Source organism: Jaculus jaculus, chromosome 9 (genome assembly GCF_020740685.1).
Source record: "Jaculus jaculus isolate mJacJac1 chromosome 9, mJacJac1.mat.Y.cur, whole genome shotgun sequence".
Taxonomy (NCBI): domain Eukaryota; kingdom Metazoa; phylum Chordata; class Mammalia; order Rodentia; family Dipodidae; genus Jaculus; species Jaculus jaculus.
The window spans coordinates 108,965,336-108,983,028 of record NC_059110.1 but is presented as its reverse complement, the minus strand read 5'-3'; the positions used below and the strand labels follow the sequence as shown (position 1 = coordinate 108,983,028).

Below are 17,693 nucleotides of genomic sequence, written 5' to 3'. Positions count from 1 at the left end.
TTTATAATAAAATACTTAGGCAGCTTAAAGAGAATCTTAGCTATCCGAAGCTGAAAGGCATTGTGTGGATGGCTGCAAATCTGAAGAACTATAAGGAAGGAAATGAGTAATGACTAATGGCTGCTGCTTTCTTAGGAAGTTTAAGAATCAGTAACCATAGGTGTATCAGGATGCCGTGTTAGCACTAGTTACTATGCGTCCATGCTGGGGGTAGCCCAGCAGGACCTGGGTAGGGATTGGTTATCTATCAGCAGGTCACATTCCATCACACAGGACAAATAGGAACCAAAGAAATGTTATTCCTTACTCCTTCATTCTTGCCTTCTTTGCCTCTGATTTCAAAAGAGAAGACTTAGTAAGACCAGGAAGGTATGACTGATTATGCTGGTATCTGTGGAACAAAGTTTAACAAACATTCCATTGTTTGTGGTTTTTTGTTTGTTTGTTTCAGTGTGGTTATCACAAAATAAAAACAAAAAAGATAACCTCTGGGGCCAGAGAGATGGCTTAGCGGTTAAGGCACTTGCCGGCAGAGCCTAAAGACCCAGATTTGATTCTCCAGTACCCACATAAAGCGGGATGCACAAGGTGGCACATGCTTCTGGAGCTTGTTTGCAGCGGATGGTGTGCCCGTTCTGTGTGTGTGTCCTCCTGTCTATCTACCCACCTAGCTGCCTGCCTGCCTGCCTCTTTCTCTCTCTCAAATAATTTTTTAAAAAACACCTTTAAAAAGATAACTTCTACTTCTGAAACTTGACTGAAAACAGACCAGAAATTTTCCTTCTCTTTCAATAAAGCAGAAGATGCACTTCACTTTCCTCATCATTTTACTTAAAAGGTATTTACTTGCTGAAATGGGATTAGGTCCTATTTCTATACGGGAGCTTGACAGATTCTATCTGAAGAAGCGGTTTCCTGAGTTACTCTAGAAGCTTCTCACTGCTGTATCATCTGCCAAAAATCCAACGGAGACTTTCTTTCCTTAACTTACAGTTTCCATACACTCCCAAGACTACACAGAGACAAACATGACCACAGCAATGGTTAATGACACTTTTTAAAAAAAGTTTATTTTTGTTTATTTTTATTTATTTGAGAGCGACAGAGAGAGAAAGAGTGAGAGAGAGAGAGAGAATGGGCACGCCAGGGCCTCCAGCCACTGAAAACAAACTCCAGACATGTGCGCCCCTTGTGCATCTGGCTAACGTGGGTCCTGGGGAATCGAGCCTCGAACGGGGGTCTTTAGGCTTCACAGGCGAGCGCTTAACCACTAAGCCATCTCTATCTCTCCAGCCCTAATGACACTTTTAATGCTCTTACCTCTTTCAGGTTGGCTTTGACTTTTGTTTGTTCCTTTTTCTTTTAACTAACCTTACTGGTTGTTTGTTCCTTATTACAAAAGCAATACCTGGTGTTTGTCACAATTTAACTAACATAAAGACATATGTAATAAAAATTAATTCCCTCTCCCAACCTCTCATTCTCCTCAAAAGAAAATTGTTGATAGCTTGGTATATACTCTTTTTTACTTCTTCCAATACTTACATAAACATATGCAATATATGGGGCTTTATAGATTTGTGTTTTGTTTGCAAACAAAACTAGACTACTATGGCGCTGCAGAGCTGGCCCAGCCATTAAGGTTCTTGCCTGCAAAGCCTAAGGACTGGAGTTCAATTCCCCTAGTACCAATGTAAAGCCAGATGCACAAGGGGGCACATATGTCTAGAGTTTATTTGCAGTGGCTTAGAGGCCCTGGCATGCCCATTCTCTCTCTCTCTTTCTCTATGTCTGCTTCTTTTCTCTCTCTCTCTCTCTCAAATAAATAAATAAAAGATATTTTAAAAATAGGCTACTATGTGTACTATTGTGCATTTTGCCTTTTTTTAGCCTTAAAAACATGCCATGGACACTATAATACAAGACAGATGGATAGACTAAAAGACTCATTGCAATTTTTTTTTCCAAGGTAGGGTCTCACTCTAGTCCAGGCTGGCCTACAATTCACTATGTAGTCTCAGGGTGGCCTTGAACTCACGGCGATCCTCCTACCTCTGCCTCCCAAGTCCTGGGATTAAAGGCATGCGCCACCACGCTCAGCTCACAATTTTTGTTTTCTTGTACTGGATGCAAAGGATTCCAGGAGATAGATGTCTCATAATTCATTTAACCATTACCCTGCCATTTTTAACTCATAGACATTTGGGATGGACTTTTGTACATATACTTCATGTCCTTTAATTTCTGTAACATTCCTGGAGGTGAGATTTCTATGTCAAATGACACATCTTCAAATGTTTAAATTTTTATATTTACACAAAACTAATTTTAGACCTGAATTTCTGGGCTCTTCACAATGCTTTTGTATATTTTATATTTTTAAAAAAGCACATACATTATGTCACAAAACGTCCCTGTCACTTATGCTCATGTAGTTATAAATAAATAAATGCTTAAGTTATGGCTGTGGTGGCCAGAGTTAAATCACTGTGCAAGTGCTTATGACTTGGTTTATGAAAGCAGTAACTCATGGTGGAGACTCCACCCCCACAGCCATGTGGCAGCAGGAGATGGCAGCTCCCACATCCTGTGGCTCCCCCTCCCCCACTGGGGACACTATATAGAGATCAGAAACTACATATTTTTTAATTGTCAACAGTTAACCTTAAATAAAACGTGTGTGGTGGAGGAGATACGTAAACAACAGATGACAAATTGATGGTTGTTTGTGCTTTCTAATATCCACAAATTATTTGTAACACAATGAAAAATTCTGCTGGCCTACAACAGAAATTCTGTTAAACACACACACACACACACACACACCTGTAATCAATATGTTGCTATTATTACACAAACCTTTCAAAAATATACTTTTACCATTTTTCAATGGACTCATTGGTTGAATCTCCTTTTTCACATTTATTTATACATGGTTTTATCAAGGTAGGGTCTCATTGCAGCCTAGAGTGACCTGGAACTCATTCTGTAGCCCATAGTTGGGCTTGAACTCACCACGATCCTACAACCTCGGCTTCCCAGGTGCTGGGACTAAAGGCATGTGCCATTATGCCCAGCTCTTTCCCTACTTTAAATTCAAGACCATAATTGCAAACTTCAAAAAAAAAAAAAAAAAGGCAAAGCAGCCTTAAAGAAAATACATTAACCAACGAAGCTCCTTAAAATGTACCCTCAGACTCTTCCATATATTCCAAAGACCGGAGCACCGGCAGAGATTGTTAAGACACAGCAGGTTTGATACAGGGGTATGTGACATGCAATTAATCTCCATTCATACCCTGCTCTACTTGTCAGCAAACAAAGGTTCTGCTTTGGAAGGAGATCTGAAGACTTCAATTAAAAACAGTCAGCTAACAAGAAAATAATCTAAGCTAAAGGAAGGTGGCAGGTGCAGAAATGAGTTGTTTACCAAAGTGTCAGTTTTGAACAATAAAGGACTGCACATCAAAAATGTTGGAGGGGTGGATTTCACTGCAAGCCTCTGAAAATAAAAAGGAATTTTCTACTAAGGTTGCACATGAAACTGAAGCATCACTTAACAAGCTTGTAAAATAGGTTTCCTCTCATCAAATGACATAGACCAATAAAAAGAATCACTTTATGTCTTCAAATGTAAGGATAAAATTCAACTTGTGGCCACAGTTCCTTCAGTCCTGGAAACCAAAGACAATGGCAGACCTCTCTCCTGACTCTAATACCGAACATCCAGTTTTCTTTCTCCATAAACACTCAGGTGACATTCCTCTACCCTACAAATAGCTTTTTATTCCTAAAGTTTTTAGACTTAACTTGGGTCACTGGGAAAATGGATTTTGGAAAGTTCACCTCAAAAGAAATACCTAGTTGACAGGTTTTCCAGAGAAGCAATCCAGAATGGAAAACAGAAACCAAAAAGACTTGCCAAATACTTGATTAGAAGGCATTTATACCAAGATAACAAGGTAATGAAGATATAAAACCAATTAAACCGAGAGAAACTGAGAAAAATACAGCTTGCCAAAACTATGACCTGCCCAAAGAGGGCCATCTGTTAAATATACGTCAAATATGTCACTTAGATGCCAAAGGATTTAATTCTGAACATTTCCTCTTAGGACCATTATGCAACAGCAGATTCCAGGCTTCTGTCCTCCCTGGAAGGTCAGTTACAGGAAAGCAAGTAAAAATGACTTTCGCTATGTGAGCCAGGCAGATGATACTGCCCATCAGGGAAATCTGTTAGCAGCATTAGAAGTTATGTGTTGAGTGCAACTTTTAACTCTTTGAAGGACTGTTTAGACACCACGGTTTGAAGGGGAAACCATCTTACAAGGAAACTTCTAGAAAGGGAAGGGATGTCCTATTAGGAGGCTTTCTTGGGTCAGATGACACCCCTAGGAATCTGAAGGTGGATAAGGGAGACCAGTGGCAGTAATGATGTCACTTAAAACTCCAGGTTTGGTCCACAGACCCCCTGCATCCATCCTCTGAGGGACCCCCACCTCCCCACCCCCGAGAGCCTCGGAGACCTCCGCACAGGCTTCCAGGAGCTGTAAGGCAATCCTGGCTGGGGAAGAAAAGCAGGAGGGCCAAAGCCCACAAGACACCAGGGTGGAAGAGCAGGTGACATGGCAGGGGAGACCAGGAACCTGGCCCGAGAGAGCTGAGCAGCCTGGGCATCGTGGGGCCACTGGAGGAGTGGGAGGTGTGTGTAACTCAAGGGAGTGACAAGGGACTCCTGGGGTGGGAGGGCTGACCGTGGGGACGTTGGTGGAGCGCAAAAGACCTCTAGGCTTTAGGCTTGGCGGCGTGTCTCCTTTCCCGCCTTCAGCCCCGGTGCACCGAAGGGGACCTCCTGGGAGGTCGGGGCAGAGCACCTGAGAGGGCTGGGGAGCCCGGGCCCCGGGCGTTACCTTCCAGGAGCCAACGGATCTCCTCGGGGAGGGCGACGGCCTGCATTTGGCGGGAGAGGGGCGTGAGGTCCTGCCGGCACTCGCCGAGGCACTACCGGTCCGTGGGTCGCACGCAGCCCGGGGCTCGGCGGCGGGGCGGCGGGGCGGCGGGGCGGGGCCGGCGCGCTCAGGAAGCGGCGGCGCGCGCAGCCCACTGGGGCGCAGGGGAGCGCGCGGGATCCCCCCGGGGCGAGACCCCGAGCTCGGAAGACTCCCGGGGCTTAGGTCAAAGACTTTACCCGCCCCGCCACCCGCACACACCCCGAGTCCCTCACGACAACAAAAGATTCCCTGCGACCCCAACGACCCAAAGCTCTCTCGGCTCAGAAGCCACCTGAACCCAGAGCAGGTGGCCTCGGGGTGGCAGATCTGAAGGCCACAGTGGTGTCTGCGCCGCTGTGAAGAAGGAGGACCCCAAGAAAGAAGTTAGTGGTCTCTGCCGCCAAGGATGAGCGTCCCTCCCTCAATTAGCTGATGCATCTCGCTGTTTCGGGAGATAATCAGAAGTTTTCCGTCATTGGACTGCGGGGATGGCTCAGCGGTTAAAGGCGCTTGTCTGCAAAGCCTAACCACCCCGGTTTGATTGCCCAGCACCCCCGTAAAACCACGCGCACAAAGTGGCACATGCATCTGGAGTTCGTTTGCAGCAGTTGGAGGCCCTGGCGCACACATTCTCTCAGTCTCTCCTCTCCCTCCTTGCAAATTAGTAAATTATTAAAAAAAAAATTGTAAATTTCGGTAAGCATATAGGCCACCAACACTGGTCAGGTCAGCCATGCACACAGATAGCCAAAGTGCCCTTCCCTCCCGGTGGTCCAAAGGTTGTGAGGAGAAAACTTAGAGAAAAGGAAACAGCTCCTTTCTTCTGAGAGCGCACGGAGGAAGGAAGTGGTTGACAGGATTGCAGGGCTGAGCCCTTTTCCTCTCACAGTCCATGCACGAGCAGACTTGTGGAAAGGTACGCAGGATCTTGCCATTTATTTATTTATTTACTTATTAGAGAGAGAAAGATGCAGGGGGTGTTGGAGAGAATAGGTATACCAGGGCATGCAACCGCTGCAAACAAATTCCAGACGCATGCGCCACCTTGTGCATCTGGTTTACATGGGTACTGGGGAATCGAACCTGAGTCCTTTGGCTTTGCAAGCAAGCGACTTAATCTCTAAACTATTTCTCTAGCTGCAGAATCCTTTTATGTAATTTCTTACAACTCTCTGTGAATGTACAATTACCTCACAATATTTGCTTTTCTTTTTTTTTTTTAACCATGAAATAGGTCAAGAGTGGCCCAGGTGACATAAGAAAGGAAATGGATACAGAAAAAAAGATGGAGATGCTGTGAGTGTATGTGTGCTTAAAGGGCGTTTGGCCTTGACGTTGGCTCCAAACATGACACCAGGCTTTGAAGGGGTGAGAGAACTTTCTAGGTGGGAGAATGGAAGTAAAGAGTGATGTAAAAGTGCTCTACGGCCTGAGGAACAGCTACTCACTCTCTTTTACTAGATGGTGTTAGGGAAACTACAATTTTCAAAATACTTGAAGTTCTATTATAAAGGCCCTTGGGAACCCAAAAGGAGATTTTGAATTTAATGGAATGGGTATTGGAGAGCCATTGACAATTTTTAAAATATTTATGAAAATATTTTATTTATTTATTAGAGAGAGTGAGAAAGAAGCAGATACAGAGAGAGAATGGTCACACCAGGGCCTCCAGCCACTCCAGATACATGTGCCACCTTGTGCATCTGGCTTACATGTGTACTGAGGAATCAAACCTGGGTGCTTAGGCTTCGCAGGCAAGTGCCTTAACCACTAAGCCATTTCTCCAGCCTGACAATTTTTTTTTAAAAATTTTACTGCTATTTATTTATTTGAGAGACAGAGAGAGAGAATGGCCATGCCAGGACCTCCAGCCACTGCAAATGAACACCAGATGCATGCACCACCCTGCACATATGGCTTATGTGGGTTCTGGAGAATCAAACCTGGGTCCTCAGGCTTCGCAAGCAAACACCTTAACCACTAAGCCATCTCTCCAGCCCCACTGACAATTTTGAGCTGGAAAATTATCTAACCCAGGTTCCTGTATCATGCGTAGTCGCCTCTACATCTCTTTTGAGAGAGGGGGAGGGGAAAGAAAAGGAATTTTAAAAGAAAAAAGAGGCATTTCTGTTCTCTGATTGGGCTTACAGAGCATAGAGGAAGGATGGGGAGGGTAACAGAGGAGAGGGGGTATGTACAGTTTCTACAGCAGCCACAGGGGAGGTGACGATAGTCTTGACCTGTAAGGGATAGGAGCCGGTAAAAGAAATAATAACAACTGTTCAGAAGACAACAAGGGAGAAGTACGTGCCTGTCTCCTGCTATACTTCCTCTCCCTCTGCAGAGTGTACAGCTTCAAGGCTGAGGGCCTTATCTTTGAAGGGGTGCAGTGGCTTTGATCACATCCTGATATCTAAAAAAGAAACCTCATGTGCCACCTACCATCAGACTGAACTCAAGAGACAGAGTCCGACATGGGTGGAATCTGGGGGATCTGTTTCCTTGGTGCCCATCCTCCTCCTTGCCCTGGGAAAATGTAGCAAGGGGCAGTCGGAGGTAACAGCTACCCCTAAGGTATTTTCCCCAACCTTGCCACTCCTCTCATAAATTACAGTTGCTCTGGAATCACTTTGCAGTAGCTATGTGTTTCAAAGCAAAGGAGGAGCTGGAGAGATGGCTTGGTGGCTTAGGCACTTGCCTGCAAAGCCAAAGGACCCAGGTTCGATTACCCAGGACCCATGTAAGCCAGGTGCACAAGGTGGTGCATGCATCTGGAGTTCGTTTGCAGTGGCTGGAGGCCCTAGTGTGCCCATTCTCTCTATATATATCTGCCTCTTTCCCTTTCTCCCTCTCTAATTAATCAATAAAATAAAATATTTTTTAAACAAAGCAGAGGATACATGAGCACTCTGCCCACTAGTGTCACATTTCTTTCTCTCTTCTTGCTTTTGGTTTTTCTTTTTTTCAAGGGTAGGGTCTCCCTCTAGCCCAGGCTGGCCTGGAATTCACTATGTAGTCTCAGGCTGGCCTTGAACTCATGGTGATCCTTCTACCTTGGCCTCCCAAGTACTGGGGCCATTAAAAGGCACTTGTTTGCAAAGCCTGAAGTCCTGGGTTCAGTTTCCCAGTACCCACATAAAGCCAGATGCACTACTAAGTGGCTCATGTATCTGGAGTTCATTTGCAGTGGTAGGAAGCCCTGGTATGCCAAACTCACTCTTTCTATCTGCCTCTTTCTTTCTTTCTCTCTCTCTCTCTCTCAAATAGATAGTAAACAATTTTTTTAAAAAAAAGGTAAGACTAAAACAATTATTTTAAAAAATAAAAGAAGCAAAGTCTTTCTTATATGTCACCCCAAATTTTGCCTTGCTTTTCCTTTCAGAAATGGTGGAGAGTGGTCAGCCTCCCTCTCTTCTTTAAAGTCACCAGGTAGCATGCACATGTAAGCTAGAAGCTCATGAGTTGTTTGACAAAGGGTAGAACTCCAAGCCTCACAGCCTGTCATAGCTTACTCCTACCTAGGGAGGGGCAGAGAAATCACCGGGTAGGAGTTTAACATGCATTCCTCTCCCCCACCCTCAAATCTCTGGGTTTTAGAAAGACGAAGGAAGAGGGAGGTCCAGGTTAGGTACTGTGTTGGGGTGACTGACAGATTCCAATACGGTATTGTCATGTTGCATCAAGCTTCCTCAGTGCAGACAGAAACCTGCCTCCACACATGAGCGCGGCCCCTCCTTAATCATCTGAGGACCCTGGTTCGGCAGTCAGCCTCACTCCTAATGACATTCTGTTAAATGGACAAATTCCTTCGAAGCCTTGTCCTTCTTTGAAATCCAATTTCGCAGGAAGCCAAATCTGATTGGGGGTAGCCATGGAAACCACATGGAGGAGTCTTAGAGGAGGTAGAGAGAAGCAAGACAAAAAAAAAAAAAAAAACATGATAGTCAAGAGTCCTTTACTGCTCTGTCGGAAATATCAAAGAGATCTGGAGAGGTTGGCAGCAGGCAAGTCCCTGCCCGGGCTGTGTTCTGTGTGGCTGGGTACCATGTGGCTGTCATGGAAGAATGCAGCCAGCTGTCTCTGCGCACAGGCAGGGGCATGGAGCAGAATACACAAACTCCAGGTCTGTGTGCCTTTCTCTCCCTCCCCTCCCCCCGCCCCAACTCTAGCAAGATCTTAGCCCCCCCCCCCCTTCCTGAGCTGCCACCCTTTAAAGGCCAGCAACAAAAAGAATGACAAGGTTAAAAAGCAAGGCCCTCACAGATAAGAGGTCCTTGGGAGCAGAGGCCATGAAATTAATCTGAAATTCCTTGTAATTAGATAAGATAAGGGTATCTAAAGAGAAGCAGAGCAGCCAAGAATGGAGACCAGCAGCGCGCACAGAAAACACACCGCCTTGTCCGCTGGGACCCCTCACACTCTGCCAGCAGACAGAAGTGCAGAAGATGGACGCCATGTTGGCCCCTGGGCTGCTTGGAGGTGCCGTCTGCATGTTCTCATGCCAGGTGGGCACTCACTAAATATGCATGCATGGGTGTCCAGGGGACTCAATCAGGAAAAACAACAACAACAAAACATCTGGCGCCCAGAGCAACCGCAAGCAAAGCAGGAGGTGGCTGGCACTGCTCCACTCTGGGGGCAGTGGGCCTGCAGAAGAGCCCGAGGAGGGGCAGGCTCTGAGGCTCTGGCCTGAGCTGGTTATTGATCCCTGGACACTGGGTCGCGACATGTGGCGGAGCTGCTGGCTGCCCTATGGATGTATCGCCGCTGCATCTCGGCCTCTTGGTCCCAACCCCATCAACCGGGTTTATTGACTCTTTTATTGACAATGCTGGGGCCTAATGAGGACAAGAGTTGCACACTTCATTAAAGGATGCGGAAGAAGAGATGATGCATCTAGTCAGCGCCAAGAACAGGGCTCCCTGTGTGTCTTATAAGGCCCCAGAAACCAAGCTCCATGCCACTATGAAGGCAGGGGAGACAAAGATGCTAACATGGGCACCTCACTTCTATGGCCCTGAGGTGCAGGGTTCCCCCGGCTTGCAGGAGCCTTGCTCTTACAACTAACTCTGACTTAAGAGAACCTATGATCCACACACACATGCACCTTCAATAGTCTCCCCGTCAGCTCACGCCCTGATTCTCTGCTATACTAACCACCACAACAAAAGCTGGTTCCCACATTCCGTTAGAGAACATTCCCTCTAACAGGTTCTCAGCCAGGCCCAGGCTGAGGACCCGGTGAGGGACAACTGAAACACAAAAGAACCGGGTGGGGTGGCACACCTCTGTATCCAGCACTGAGGAGGCTGAAGCAAGAGGATTGCTTTGCATTTGAGACCACCTTGGGCCAATGAGTGCCAGGCCAGTTAGGGCTACATAATGAGACTCTGGCTGACAGAGAGAAGAAAGGAGGGGGAGAAGAGAGAAGAGGGGAGAGGAGGAGAGGGGGGGAGAGAAAAGAAAACCCTCAGCCAGGTGGGCATGGTGGCACATGCCTTTTTTAATCCCAGCACTCAGGAGGCAGAGGTAGGAGAATGGCCTTGAGTTTGAAGCCATCCTGAATTCCAAATCAGGCTGGGCTAGAGCAAGATCTTACCTCAACAACAAAAACAACAAAAGAAAAAAGAAAGAAAGGAAGGAAGGAAGGAAGGAGAAGAAAGCCCTCAAAAAAAATCTTTAAGAAGGTGAAATTCAAGATAAGAATCAGGGCTCCCTTCCTCCCCTCACCTCCATCCGGTGGTGCCAGCTGGTCCAAAGTTCTTGTGGACCAGAACAAAACCTAAGATGGACAGTTACAGCCTAAGAATTGCTGAGCAGATCTGTGAAGCACTCACTATTGGTCTATCTAAATAGTAACCTCTTGCTCTTTGTTATTATTTTCCCCACGTCCCCCGCCCCTGCTTTTGGTATCTATTTTACCTATTCCTGAGACCCCATTAGACATCCCCATGGGTACTGATGAGCCCAATAGAGGCCCTGAAAACCAAAGAGGTTGCTGACTCTGACATTTTCTGTCTTTGATTGGTTCTCTTGGGAATCTGAAGGGGGGGGTTGGAGGGACTCAGAATGTGACAGCCACAGCTAGGCGAGGCTGGGCTCTGAGTGAGACGCGCAGGCAGTCTGTGTGCTTAATCTGCACAAAAGGCAGATGGGGCCAAGGCCAATTTTGTGAGCTGGGTATCTGCAGGCATGGTAACTTTGGAAAGCTAGATGAAAATGGAGCCATTTCTTTGGAAGGGAGGATTAAGGTCCTTAAAAGGAGATAACAGAGGACCAGCAGTGTTTCTGAAATTGAGCTGTGTTCCTTTGATTTCTGTTATTTCAAAAAGTTTAAAAAGGGCTGGAGAGATGGCTTAACAGTTAATTGCTTGCCTGTGAAGCCTAAGGATCCCGGTTCAAGGCTCCATATCCCAGGACCCACATTAGCCAGATGCACAAGGGGGCGCACACGTCTGGACTTCATTTGCAGTGGCTGGAGGCCCTGGCGCCCCCATTCTCTCTCTTCTCTCCCTATCTGCCTCTTTCTCTCTCTGTCACTATCAAACAAATAAATAATAATAAACAAAAAAAAATTTTTAAAAAGGACTGGAGCTATGGCTTAGCAGTTAAGGTGCTTGCCTGCAAAGCCTAAGGAGCCATGTTCAACTCCCCAGATCCTACATAAGCCAGACACACACAAGGCGGTACACACGTCTATAGAGTTTGATTGCAGTGGCTGGAGGCCCTGGCACACAAATTCTTTCTCTCTCGCTCATTCGCTCTCATACTCTCACTCATAAAAAAAAAATAAAAGTAGTTTGGGGGTTGGGGAGAGGTTCAGTGTATAAGAATATACAAGTATGAGGACCAGAACTCAATCCTCAGCACTCAGGTAAAAGGAGGAGCATGACCATGCACAGGGCTGAGACAGGAGGATTGCTGGGGATAATCTGTCAGCCACCCTGAAGAAGAAACAGAATCAGCTCCAGGTTCAGTGAGAGGCCCTGTAGCGGGAGCAGGGGCGGGGTGCTGGAGAGATGGCTCAGTGTTTAAGGTTCTTGCCTGCTAAGCCTATGGACCCAGGTTTGATTCTTTGAATCCCCAGGACCTACATAAGCCAGATGCACAAGGTGGCGCACATGTCTGGGGTCTGTTTGCAGTGGCTGGAGGCCCTGGTGTGCCCATTCTCTGTCTCCCTCTTTCTCTCTCTCTCCCCTTCTTTCTCTCACATAAATAAATAAATAAAACATTGAAAATAATGAAAATAAGGTGGAAGAACAATAGAGGAGGACATCCAACATCCTCCTGTAGCCTCCGCACATGTGCGCACGGTGAGTGCATCCGCACACGTGTGTATGCCTCACAGGTATGTGCACCCAACACACAAACACAGTTTGTTTCCTGAACTCCTTTCTTTTTCCTTTTCTCTTTCCTGTTTTTAAATACAGCTTTTTCTTTTCTTTTTTTTCAAAATTATTAAAAGTTTTATTTACAATCAGAGTCATTCAACAAAAAAGCAAAAGCAAATGAGTCTGAAAAGAGAACTAAGCTGTCATCTAGAATGTCTGTCTTTTATTTGCAGAGATAGAACAAGTTGCCAAGGCCTCTTGCCACTGCAAATGAACTCCAGACGCATGTGCCACCTTGTGCATCTGGCTTTTCGTGGGTATTGGGGAATCCAACCCAAGGCATCATGCTTTGTAATCCTTTAACCACTGAGCCATCTCTCTAGCCCCTCCTTCTCTCCTTTTGTTTCTGTTTCTCTCTCTCTCTCCCTTTCTTTCCTTTCTCCTTCTCCATCAGTTTATCATAGTCTTCAAAATCAGGATTAAGAGGCCAGATATGGTGGCACACGCTTTTAATCCCAACATTTAGAGGGCAGAGGTAAGAGAATCCAAGGAAGGTCTAAGACTACATAGTGAATTCCAGGTCAGCCTGAGCTAGAATGAGACCTTATCTCAAAAAGAGAAAAAGCAACAACAACAAAAAAAGATCCTACCTCAAAACCCCTAACCCCCTCCCAAAAAAAAGAAAAAGAATTCAGGATTGGGGCAGTAGAATTCAAAGTGTGAGAAGGCAGTTATTTAGAATCAGATTGAAAGCGCTGACCTATGCCGCATACAAGCACATGTGATGTGGAGAATCTGGGGTTACATGGCCAGAATCATCACATTCACCAACACAAACAAAAGCACTACAGATATGAAAACAGCTAGAGCTGAGAATTTCTGAGCAAGGAAGTGGGGATACATCCCTGTACCTTGATGGACCTCCTCTAGTGTGAGCTTCAAAATATGCTTGTCTTTAGAACTGTCTCGGGGTCTGGTTTTGGCTTTTCCTTTCTAAATCTCTATTATTTATTTCTCTTTTTATTTTGCTTTTAGAGACAATCTTAGCCTGGTACACACTATGTAGTCCAAGGTGGCCTCAAAACCATGGCACTCTTCTGGTCACAACTAGGATTAGGCATGCAGAATCAAGCTCAAGACCAGCTCTAACCCTGTAAACACTTTGGGCTCCCAGGGAGACAGAATTTTCTTCCAGTGTAAACTAAAATCTAGTTCCTGCACAGAAGAGCAAACACTCTTAGTCCATGATACTTCCTTTCTTAGGGTTTCACCCTCCTTTTCTCACCCTTCCACCAGAATTCATGATCTTCACCCTTACCTACCACCTTCCAGATCTTCAGTCTCTTAACTTACTCTTCTCCCCTCCCCTCCCTTCCCCTCCCCTCCCTCCTCTCCTCTCCTCCCTTCCCCTCTTCTCCTCCCCTCCCCTCCCCTCCCTTCCCCTCCCTTCCCCTCCCTTCTCCTCCCTTCCCCTCCCCTCCCCTCCTTTCCCTTTCCTTCCCTTTCCTTCTCTTCCCTTCTCTTCTGTCTTTCTCACTCTTATTTTTTTTTGGGGGGGGGGTAATGTAGGGTCTCCTTCTAGCCCAGGTTGACTTGAAATTCACTATGTAGTCTCAGACTGACCTCAAAGTCACCATAATCCTCTTATCTTTGCCTTGTGAGTACTGTACTAACAGGTGTGCACCACCAGGCCCAGCTCATCCCTCTCTTTAAATATTTTCACTTACTTATTTGAGACACACAGAAAGAGGCAGACAGAGTGAGAGGAGAGAAAGAGTGAATATAGGCATGTCAGGACCTCCTGCCACTATAAATGAATTCTAACTTGTTTCCCCCTCTCCCACTCTCTCACTTCATTTCTCTCCTGGTCCCTAGTTCTCTCTGGTAGTTTCCTCTTCCAACTACTTGAACTTCTTTATATGGACCAACTTTCATGATCTGCTCATGTGTTCACCTGGACGTGGGAACAATTCCCTGATCTGTTATTTCTCACTCCACTTAATGGTTGCAGTGGTAACAAAGCTCAGTGGAATATGTTTTGGACTATGGCTCAGAAAGCCCTGGGCTCCAATCTGGGTTTTGCCACCAATCTAAGATTCTGGGAAGGGATCTCTGAGCCTCAGTTTCCTCAGCTATAAAAAAGATCATAATCCCTATCTCCTATTAAAATACTTAAATGGTATATGTCCCATAAATTATAACAATCATAAAGGAATTGTTTATTGCTCTCCCAGACATCCAAATCTAAACGGGAAGACTCTTCTTTTTCATTCCAAACTCCCATCAGCCTACAGATTTTACCTGCTCATGGGCCTTTTGAATTGATTTTCATTAGCTATGGTAGGTGTTTTGTGTGTGGGGGGGGGCCTCCTCAGGGAATTGCTGGTATTCACTATGGGGTCATGGGTTATGAGCTGTGAGAGCAGCAGTCAGTCATTGAAGGGGCCGTGCAATGCCCCTGGATACTCCCTCCCACCTGTGGCTCTTGCAATCTTTCCATCCCCTCTTCTGCAAAGTTCCCTGAGCTGTGGTGGGTATGTTTTAAGTCTACTTTCATGTTGAGCTCTCGGCAGCTTCTGGATTTCTGCTTCGGTACCTGTTGAGCATCCTTAGTGTCTGTCTCCATCACCCTGGCGCAAGTTGTCAGTCTCCTCATGGAAGCAGCCCTCTTGCTCCTCTTGCCATTTCCTCTGTGGTTTCACCTGGGCCCTGGCTGATGTGTGAGGGGTGGTTCATCTCCTCGGTCCTGGCTGCCTTCTGGAAAAGAAAACAGGCTCCGCCCCCAGAGAGCATGCTTCCCCAGGCATCTAGCTTGAGAAGTAATATTGGAAGGATTTTGACTCCAACCTCCCAGTGTCCCATTGCCATCTCCCATACAAGCTCAAGTCACATTCTAATGCACAATCCTAGAGATCAGGATAGTAGTGACCCTAAAGTCAAACATCATTATGTTCAAATCTACCACTTGCCGGCTGTGACCTTGGACAAGTTATTTCTCTGTTCTTCAATTTCCTCATTGGCATGGAGACAATAATAACAGTATTTCAAGGTTGATGTGAAGACCCAAAGGGCTAATATGCATAGTTTACAACTGCCTGCAACATGGTGGTTGCTACATCAGTACAAACTATCATTATTGTCTCTGCATTTCTTACAATAACTAGCACCTAGTAGGTTGTCGTAGATACCTTCTCATTTCTGAGATAAAGCACTCAACCAAAAGTAGCTCATGGGAAGAAAGTTTTTATCTTGGCTTGAGGGGAAGTTTCATGATAGCAGGGAAAAGATGGTAGAGCAGAGGCTAGACATCAACTCCTTGCCAACATCAGGTGGCCAACAGTAGCAGGAGGGTGACCTAAGTTCTGAAAGGGGGCAGTGGCTATAACACCCTAAGCTCTCCCTCAACACACTTCCTCCAGCAAGGCTCCATCTCCCAAATTGCCATCAGCTGAGGACAAAGTATATAAAACACATGAGTTTATGAGGGAACATCTGATCCAAGTCACATTCTGTCCCTGGCACCCACTTATGACCATCCATGATATAAAATGAGATGACTTCTGTTCAACTTTAAAAGCCCCCATAGGGCTGGAGAGATGGATCAGCAGTTAAGGTGCATGCCTACAAAGCCTAACCACCTGAATTTGATTCCCCATTACCCATGGGTAAGCCAGATGTACAAAGTGGCACATGCTTCTGGAATTTGTTTGCAGTGGCTAGAGGCCTGGAATGCTACCCCTCCCTTTCTTATATTTCTCTGCTTGCAAATAAATAAAATATTTTAAGTCCCCATAGTTTTTATCAATGCCAATAGTGTTCAAACATCCCCATAGTCCAAGGTCTCTTAACTATGAGCCTATAAAACCAAAAAACACATAATGGCACTGAGTAGACATTCCTACTACAAGAGATGGCATTGCAAGGAAAGATGAACCAATGCAAGATCTAAAACAAACAAGACAAACATCAAATCCTATAGCTCCAAGTTCAACACCTGTAAGAAGTGAGGAAGTCTCTGGGGTTCCAACCTCCAGGTGGGTTGCTTACAGCCAGGGGAATAATCCATCCACAAGCCAGCAGCTCTCTTTGGCAGCCGCCCCACAGTTCTGACATGTCCCCAAATCCTAGGTTCTCTACTGAAACCCACAGTTCATCCTCCTGGCTCCATCAGGCTTCCACACAGGACTCCAACACCCATGCCTCACATTGCCCAGTGGCCAGTTCTAAAAATCAAGCTATGTTGCAAATCCAATGACTTCCTTGCATTTGTTATACTCCCATAGGACCTGGTGTGCTACCAAATTTGTTAACTCAGTGGGGAATAAAGCTGACCTGTGAAGAGCAGGACAACTCCTTCAGCATTCTGGACCCCTGCTTTCAGAAGAATCAACATTCTTCCTGCTGTCCCAATGCAGAACAGCTGGCCCAATCTCAATGGTGGTGATCTCTCAAACAATTGCAGCTGAACGAGGCTCATATCTCCTGGACAACTTTTATTTCATTCTGTGACATATCTATGTGCTCACATCAGTCTGCTTCTCCTAAGTTACCCCTGCTCAAGTTCTCAAGACACAAGCGGAACACAGCTAGCTTCTCACACAAATTGTCTCTAATGCAGTGTGGACAAAACTCTTTCTTCCCCACATTAGCCAAGCCTCACTGTCCATAGTCCTCTTTGCATTTTGATCTTCCAACTCTGACCAGAATGGTCCATCAAGCTATTCTTACAGCACTGAAAGGCATCCCAGAGGCCGAGATTCCGTATTCTTCCATATCCCACCCACCGCAAATCAGTTACAAAGTCAAAACCCACACAGCCAGGTTTCTAGCAGCAATGTCCACAGTTCTGGCATCAATCTCCTGTTGTAGTTACCTTCTTGTTGCTGGGGTAAAACATCTAATCAAAAGCAGCTGATGGGAGGAATGGGAGGAAGCTAATGTTTTGTCTAGAAGGGAAGCATTATGATAGCAGGGAAAATATAGTAGAACAGAGGCTGGACATCACCTGCTTGTCAACATCAGGTGGGCAACAGTAGCAGGAGAGTGAGCCAAGATCTGGCAAAGGGGAGCTGGCTATAACACTCCTAAGCCCACCCCCAACAACATACTTCCTCCCAAATTGCTCTCAGCTAAGGACCAAGTATACAAAACACATGAAATTTATGAGGGACATCTGATCCAAATACCACATAGGTATTCCATAAATATATACACAAACCATCCATGATCTCTCATTTGATCTTCCTTATTCACTAAAGATATATCTGAAAAGTGACTTCCCAACATATGGATGTCACTGGTCTCCAAGGACGAGACTTTTCCTCCTTATGAAGCTAACTTGCCTTTAAGGAGATGGAAAGAGTGTCTG

At 45.8% G+C, this 17,693-nt stretch overlaps 1 protein-coding gene across 2 annotated transcripts in view; it reads right to left on the bottom strand.

Annotated features, from left to right (window-relative positions):
* Window positions 1-5,040, bottom strand: part of Skap1 (src kinase associated phosphoprotein 1) — a 360,283-nt gene extending 355,243 nt beyond the window's left edge. For both annotated transcript variants that reach the window (XM_045159250.1, XM_045159249.1), the window contains exon 1: window positions 4,914-5,040. In XM_045159250.1, coding sequence (XP_045015185.1) covers window positions 4,914-4,959 — 46 coding nt within the window. In that variant the 5' untranslated portion in view covers window positions 4,960-5,040. The remainder of the gene's footprint in view (window positions 1-4,913) is intronic.
* Window positions 5,041-17,693: the final 12,653 nt, after the last annotated feature.